This window comes from Procambarus clarkii, chromosome 75, assembly GCF_040958095.1.
Source record: "Procambarus clarkii isolate CNS0578487 chromosome 75, FALCON_Pclarkii_2.0, whole genome shotgun sequence".
NCBI classification, from domain to species: Eukaryota; Metazoa; Arthropoda; class Malacostraca; order Decapoda; family Cambaridae; genus Procambarus; species Procambarus clarkii.
Window position 1 is genome coordinate 20,789,356 of NC_091224.1, and position 9,211 is coordinate 20,798,566.

Sequence of the window (9,211 nt, forward strand, 5' to 3'; positions counted from 1 at the left end):
CTACACACAAACACACACACACACACACACACTTGCAACTCCCTCCCTATACGCCAAGAACTCCCTCCCTATACGCCAAGAACTCCCTCCCTATACGCCAAGAACTCCCTCCTCCAAAATACTACCCCTTTCTTGCTTTCCCAACACTTCCTCCCTCTATCTCCCATTCCCTCTCTCTCCATCCATTCCCTCCCTCTCCATCCATTCCCTCCCTCTCCATCCATTCCCTCCCTCTCCATCCATTCCCTCCCTCGTCTCTCCTACCAAAATTACATATCATTATACTAGTGAGGTTTTGGGGGGTGTGTGAAGGGTCCTCCGAGGCGGACCGAGACGACACTAACGACGTCAAGGCTGTTGAAGGTCGACTCGAACGAGTGCTTCGGAACACCTCCCTGCCCCTCACTAACGACCTCGCTAACAACCACAGTGAGGACCAATCGTTGACAATATCCCCCCAGGTGTAAGTGTGGCTTGGGGGGGGGGGGGGGGGGGGTGGTGCATGGTAGTGTGTAGCATAGTTATAGAGTATGTGGATACATTCTCTATATATATATATTATATATATATATATATATATATATATATATATATATATATATATATATATATGTATGTATATATATATATATATAAATATATAAATATATAAATATATATATATATATATATATATATATATATATATATATATATATATATATATATATATATATATGTCGTACCTAGTAGCCAGAACTCACTTTTTGGCCTACTATGCAAGGCCCGATTTGCCTAATAAGCCAAGTTTTCATGAATTAATATATTTTCTCTATTTTTTTTCTTATGAAATGATAAAGCTACCCATTTCATTATGTACGAGGTCAATTTTTTTTTATTGGAGTTAAAATTAACGTAGATATATGACCGAACCTAACCAACCCTACCTAACCTAACCTAACCTATCTTTGTAGGTTAGGTTAGGTTAGGTAGCCGAAAAAGTTAGGTTAGGTTAGGTTAGGTAGGTTAGGTAGTCGAAAAACAATTAATTCATGAAAACTTGGCTTATTAGGCAAATTGGGCCTTGCATAGTAGGCTGAGAAGTGAGTTCTGGCTACTAGGTACGACATATATATATATATATATATATATATATATATATATATATATATATATATATATATATATATATATATATATAATAAAATAAAAATGAATTTTGGAGAAGTGATTTTTGATTTACCTCCAACAGTGAAGCGTAATGTACGAAAGATTGAGAAAATTCGTGTTAGAATTATTAATCTTACTTTTTCGGTCATATTTAATATATATATATATATATATATATATATATATATATATATATATATATATATATATATATATATATATATATATATATATATATATATGCGTAAAAAGCACATGTATAAGGGTTCTTATGTGTATGTGGAAGTATTTTTTATATGTAAAAACACATATATGGAAGCGGCATATATATTATTAAACGTGAGTGCAAGACTGAAAGTCAAGGATTCTAGCGAGAATCTTCTCAAATTCTCCGAAAGTTCATTTTCACAGTTCTGTTTGACACTAAGAGTTGGGTTTCATTACCTCTTGTTAACAATGTCAAAGGCAGAGTCGGAATGATTAGAAAGCGATTGACTGATAAAGATTAAGCCACCCCAAGAGGGCGGCACGGGCATGAATAGCCCCGTAAGATTAGAAAGTGTCTTACTGCGTGATAGTGGACTCGAGGATGAGGTGAAGCGCATCACTTACAGATCCACTGTATTTAGATCACTCTTCTGCTGGTATTACGGGATCACCATAGCCCGTGCTACTTGGAACTTGTTCCGAGTAGCTGAATCTATGCAACAACATGGCATGATTGTGCAATATGTTCCATATGTAGGTGATGAGTCACAATAACGTGGCTAAAGTATGTTGACCAGACCACACACTAGAAGGTGAAGGGACGACGACGTTTCGGTCCGTCCTGGACCATTCTCAAGTCGATTGTGAGAATGGTCCAGGACGGACCGAAACGTCGTCGTCCCTTCACCTTCTAGTGTGTGGTCTGGTCAATATGTTGCAATGTTCCGTCGTGTTCTGCTAAGTTAGCGGAGTGTAATTTGGTGCTAATTGGTGCCAACTAGCGCCAAATTACACTCCGCCAACTACAATACAAATAATAAACTCGCATTTAATAAATCAGCCTCTGAGGGGAAAGCTTCAAACCAAATGAAACAAGGAAACATTGATATAAATTCATAAATGTTGTCCCGAGACAATCAACATAATAACAAAACACCACTACGGGCTCACCATAGCCCGTGCTACTTGGAACTTGTTGTTCCATGTAGCGAATCTCTAACAACAACAATAACAACAAAACACTAAAAAATACAGCAACAGACAAGCACTGACCTGTACTGACGCCTCTGATACAGAAAACTTGTAATAACTCACCCAAATACATTAAAAAAAAAAAAAAGCTGGACAGATTTTCTTATATGATTCAGATTATATATGATATAAATTCTTATATTAATTTAGATTATATAATACTCTTGACCTTTACCTGTTCCGTCCGACCTTCACTATACTGCTATAGTATATAAACCCCTCGTCGTTACCGTTATAAGTGCTGGTTCTTTGTGACTTCGGGGGACGCTACTTCGGGGGACGTTACTTCGGGGAACGTTACTTTAGGGAACGTTACTTCGGGGAATATTACTTCGGGGCCAAGCGAACAGACGGAGGCAGTTAGGGGCGTCCTCGTTAAAACCTAAGAAGCTCCAAGGTGCTCTCTGGCCTGGCCAATTCTAGCAGGTGAAATCACCTAAACTAACCTCCTATGACAAGATGAAGATCAAGATTAAGCCACCCAAAAGGTGGCACGGGCATGAATAGCCCGTAAGTGGTGGCCCTTTTGAGCCATTACCAGTATCAAGAGCTGATACTGGAGATCTGTGGAGGCGCAACTGCACCCTGCGTGACGGGAGATGTCTCCCGTTCCTCCTATGACATCATAAGCTGCGATATATATAAACACATCCAAGAACCACCAGTTCACGGGCTATTCATGCCCGTGCCACCTCTTGGGTGACTTAATCTTTATCAATCAATCAATCAATCAACCACCAGCGTTTTAACATCAACTCCAACGTACCAAAACCTTGGTCCGGGAGACATCTCCCGTCACGCAGGGTGCAGTTGCGCCTCCACAGATCTCCAGTATCATCTTTTGATACTGGTAATGGCTCGAAAGGGCCACCACTTACGGGCTATTCATGCCCGTGCCACCTCTTGGGTGGCTTAATCTTCATCAATCAATCAATCACCAAAACCTTGCATGCTACGCTAATAAGAGGTGAGAGCCAAGGGTAAGACAGGGAATTCTTCGCTAATTATTGCTTCATCCTCAATTTAGTCTCAGCAGACATTGGCACCTACAGAATATAAATCCTTTCAGTCCTAATGTAATTGTTCTTAGCGACTGTTCCGGGGTAGGGAGGGGGGAGGGGGGAGGGGGGGGGACAAGAGGAACCCTCTTTTCCTTGAGAGGGAAGATGCAGAGCTGAGGCTGACAAAGTCACAGCCCTCTGCAGTGCCCTCACTTCCTTGGTTTGGGGGTTCAAGATTGAGAAAGTTTCCTCTTTATCCATTCCCTACACTCCTCTACACTCCCCTACACTCCTCTACACTCCCCTACACTCCTCTACACTCCCCTACACTCCTCTACACTCCCCTACACTCCTCTACACTCCCCTACACTCCTCTACACTTCCCTACACTCCTCTACACTTCCCTACACTCCTCTACACTTCCCTACACTCCTCTACACTCCCCTACACTCCTCTACACTCCCCTACACTCCCCTACACTCCTCTACACTTCCCTACACTCCTCTACACTTCCCTACACTCCTCTACACTTCCCTACACTCCTCTACACTTCCCTACACTCCTCTACACTCCCCTACACTCCTCTACACTCCCCTACACTCCTCTACACTTCCCTACACTCCTCTACACTTCCTTACACTCCTCTACACTCCCCTACACTCCTCTACACTTCCCTACACTCCTCTACACTCCTCTACACTCCCCTACACTCCTCTACACTTCCCTACACTCCTCTACACTCCCCTACACTCCTCTACACTCCCCTACACTCCTCTACACTTCCCTACACTCCTCTACACTTCCCTACACTCCTCTACACTTCCCTACACTCCTCTACACTCCCCTACACTCCCCTACACTCCTCTACACTCCCCTACACTTCTCTACACTTCCCTACACTCCTCTACACTTCCCTACACTCCTCTACACTTCCCTACACTTCCCTACACTCCCCTACACTCCCCTACACACCACAGTCAGCCCTCAACCCTGAGGAGCGGTACAAATACCTCAGACGCCTCCCTGAGGTCCCTAAGGTCCCTGAGGTCCCTGAGGTCCCTGAGGTCCCACTAGGCTGGCACTCTGGCCCCAACAGGTTAAGGGAGACAGAGCGGGAGGTGTGGAGGTAATTACATGTGACCAATCACCTGATCTCCTTGTTACTTCAGCAGCAATCAGGGGTAATCACCTTCACGCCCGGTGCCGAAGGGCGAAACTTATGCCACACTCCGTCCTCCAAGGTGGCCAGTACTAGTTAATAGTACTAGTTAATAGTACTAGTTAATAGTACTAGTTAATAGTACTAGTCTAGACTTCATTAAAGATTTCAAAACGAGTAAAATCTTACCTTTCTTTTGCTGGACGCTCAAGACTCCTGCAGGGAGAGAAAGAAACGGAATTATTAAAGTTTCACTACATAAGAACATAAGAATAAAGGTAACTGCAGAAGGCCTATTGGCCCATACGAGGCAGCTCCTATCTATAACCACCCAATCCCACTCATATATATGTTCAACCCACGCTTGAAACAATCGAGGGACCCCCACCTCCACCACGTTACGCGGTAATTGGTTCCACAAATCAACAACCCTGTTACCGAACCAGTATTTACCCACGTCTTTCCTAAATCTAAACTTATCCAATTTATACCCATTGTTTCGTGATAGACAATGATATACATAAGATGGAAAGTCTCATAAAACACACATACACACAGAGAGGGGCTTCGCGGCTGAGTGGACAGTGCTCGGGAGTCTTAATCCTAAGAGCAAGGGTTCGATCCCCGACCGAGGCGGAAACACATGGGCAGTTTCTTTCACCCTGATGCCCTTGTTCAGCAAGCAGTAAATAGGTACCTGGGAGTTAGACAGCTGGTACGGGCTGCTTCCTCTGTGTGTGTGTGTGTGTGTGTGTGTGTGTGTGTATGTGTGTGTGTGTGTGTGTGTGTGTGTGTGTGTGTGTGTGTGTGTGTGTGTGTGTGTGTATGTGTGTTACAGATAAATATATGTAGTAAATATAACTGAAGAAAAATAGATTGGTTAGAAAGGCGGGGTCTTTCATAGACAATATTGTCATAGACAATACTACATAGTATGTAGTATTGTCTATGTAGTATTCTACATAATTTTTAATTCATTATATTTGTTAAATGTATTCATAAAGGCCACTATTAAGAACACACCAGGTTCATGCTCATCGATCTGGGTTCTAGGCTCATTAAAGCATCAAGAGACCCAAGAGCAGCCAGCTGCCTTAACCAGAGAATTCAGGGTGTCGATCCTTGTGGGAAACACCAGCTGCATCCTCGGCTCCTGTCCAGCTTCAGATGAGTTTGAAGAAATCTACAGCTTTTAAGAAACCTCCTTTTTTGTGTGTTCCAATTTTGCAACCAATCAATTTTGTAACGAAATTTATAATAAACCATAAAAAAAATAAAAAAATGGGGTGATCGGAATGTAAAAAATATTTCAAGTGTTTGAGACGCAAATATTCTATCAGAAATATTGCGAATGTCATTATTACATCACTCATTATCTCTTCATCATAATCACTATCATTATCATCACTCTCAACCACAATATTTTTATTATCACCATTTAAAAGACTGCCACTTTCACCACCACTTCAGCGACCCCCACGCCTCAAAATAACCCCTATTAGAGCTATCATAATAACACACACAAACCATACCACAGTGGTACCCCACCCCACAAACCACATCCCACACACACACACACACAAACCACACCCTATACACAGAAACCACACCCCAGCCCACAAACCACACCCCACACACACACACAAACCACACTCCACACACGCACACACACCCACAAACCACACACCCCACACACAAACCACAATCCACACCCCTCCCCCACCACGACTCTAACACTATCATTATATCATTATTAATACCCTTGTCATCATCATTATATTTAATATCATCTTTTTATTTGAAAGTCAATCAGCCGAAACTGTCGACCGATTTCACTCCACCTTTCGTAAATGCAATTAATAATTAATTCAGAAATTTCACACTTTTTACTCATTAATTTTTTTATGTTGTCTAAAAAGACGATTAATCTGCGATTTTTCCAGTAGGATAATGAGAGCGGCATTTAGAAAAATGTAGATGACTTTAAATAAAAAAAAAGACAATGAAGAGAAAATACCGAAATTAATTTATGTATGTTAGATTTTTTTTATTAATTAGTACTGGAAAGGGCTTGAGCTTTGGACTCAGCAAGAGTTAGAACACTGGACACAGCTAAAAGTTGAACACTGGACACAGCTAAAAGTTGAACACTGGACACAGCTAAAAGTTGAACACTGGACACAGCTAAAAGTTGAACACTGGACACAGCTAAAAGTTGAACACTGGACACAGCTAAAAGTTGAACACTGGAAACAGCTAAAATTTGAACACTGGACACAGCTAAAATTTGAACACTGGACACAGCTAAAAGTTGAACACTGGACACAGCTAAAATTTGAACACTGGACACAGCTAAAATTTGAACACTGGACACAGCTAAAATTTGAACACTGGACACAGCTAAAAGTTGAACACTGGACACAGCTAAAATTTGAACACTGGACACAGCTAAAATTTGAACACTGGACACAGCTAAAATTTGAACACTGGACACAGCTAAAAGTTGAACACTGGACACAGCTAAAATTTGAACACTGGACACAGCTAAAATTTGAACACTGGACACAGCTAAAATTTGAACACTGGACACAGCTAAAATTTGAACACTGGACACAGCTAAAAGTTGAACACTGGACACAGCTAAAATTTGAACACTGGACATGACTAGAGTTTGAACATTGGACACAATGTAACACCATCAAGGTGTTCAGTTTAATATTTCACATACAACATGAATCAATCATATAAGAAATTTGAGGGCGCCAGAGAGTCGTTTCTTAGCAGTTAAGAAGTCACACATCTAGAGTGTAAATTGCAACATATCAGGTCGTGTGAAGTAGCCTTAATTTCTGCTAAGCTGATAATTGTAGACGGTTGGCTGTGTGCTTCCATCAAACAAGCCGCAGTCTAGGGTTTAAGGTAGGGAGCCCGAGGCAGTCTTGTCTGGTAGGTAGAGCCTAGCTCCCGGTTCCCCCCATAAATACCCATGGAATTATACACACACACACACAGGATTGAAGATTGAGCAGGAGCGAGAGTTCGATCCCTGACAAGAGTCTACCTTGACCTCACTACCTGACTTGAGTCTACCTCAAGACCCCTGTCAAGAGGCTCCAGTCTGGCGACTGGAGCCAGATTCACGAAGCAGTTAAGCAAGTACTTACGAACCTGTACATCTTTCCTCAATCTTTGACGGCTTTGGTTACATTTATTAAACAGTTTACAAGCATGAAAACTTCCCAATCAACTGTTGTTATTGTTATAAACAGCCTCCTGGTGCTTCGGAGCTCATTAGCTCTTTAATAATTGTAAACAAAGCCGCCAAAGATTGAGAAAAGATGTACAGGTTCATAAGTACTTGCCTAACTGCTTCGTGAATCTGGGCCCCTGGCCTCCTCAGACTAGAAGGGGACTCTGTCTATCAACCCTAGCCCCCCACCCCCACCCCCACCCCTTTCTATCCAACTTAGATTCAGAGACTTTGGTGACTGAACTTTAAGGTGACACATTTGGTGTGTTTCCAACTTAATGTGTTGTGTGATCTTCAGGGACAGTCAGCCGTAGTTAAGACACGTAGTTAAGACACGAGAATACGTAGTTACGACAAGAGAATACGTAGTTACGACACGAGAATACGTAGTTACGACCCAAGAATACGTAGTTACGACACAAGAATACGTAGTTACGACCCAAGAATACGTAGTTACGACACGAGAATATGTAGTTACGACACGAGAATACGTAGTTACGACAAGAGAATACGTAGTTACGACACGAGAATATGTAGTTACGACACGAGAATACGTAGTTACGACAAGAGAATACGTAGTTACGACCCAAGAATACGTAGTTACGACCCAAGAATACGTAGTTACGACATAAGAATACGTAGTTACGACATAAGAATACGTAATTATGACACAAGAATACGTAATTATGACACAAGAATACGTAGTTACGACACAAGAATACGTAGTTACGACACAAGAATACGTAGTTACGACACAAGAATACGTAGTTACGACAAGAGAATACGTAGTTACGACACAAGAATACGTAGTTACGACAAGAGAATACGTAGTTACGACACGAGAATACGTAGTTACGACAAGAGAATACGTAGTTACGACACGAGAATACGTAGTTACGACACGAGAATACGTAGTTACGACAAGAGAATACGTAGTTACGACCCAAGAATACGTAGTTACGACACGAGAATACGTAGTTACGACACGAGAACACGTAGTTACGACCCAAGAATACGTAGTTACGACACAAGAATACGTAGTTACGACCCAAGAATACGTAGTTATGACACAAGAATACGTAGTTACGACACGAGAATACGTAGTTACGACCCAAGAATACGTAGTTACGACACAAGAATACGTAGTTACGACCCAAGAATACGTAGTTACGACACAAGAATACGTAGTTACGACCCAAGAATACGTAGTTACGACACAAGAATACGTAGTTACGACACAAGAATACGTAGTTACGACCCAAGAATACGTAGTTACGACACAAGAATACGTAGTTATGACACAAGAATACGTAGTTACGACACGAGAATACGTAGTTATGACACAAGAATACGTAGTTACGACACAAGAATACGTAGTTATGACACAAGAATACGTAGTTACGACACGAGAAT

At 41.7% G+C, this 9,211-nt stretch overlaps 1 protein-coding gene across 1 annotated transcript; it reads right to left on the reverse strand.

Annotated features, from left to right (window-relative positions):
• Positions 1-6,598: 6,598 nt before the first annotated feature.
• On the reverse strand, positions 6,599-7,210 carry LOC138357047 (uncharacterized). The gene has a single exon (XM_069313589.1). It carries the CDS (start codon positions 7,208-7,210, stop codon positions 6,599-6,601), a length of 612 nt encoding a protein of 203 aa, XP_069169690.1.
• Between the last annotated feature and the right edge of the window lie 2,001 nt (positions 7,211-9,211).

What these genes read in the sequence shown, in the direction of transcription:
- LOC138357047 (XM_069313589.1), bottom strand. Translation starts at nt 7,210, where the DNA reads ATGTCCAGTGTTCAAATTTTAGCTGTGTCCAGTGTTCAACTTTTAGCT.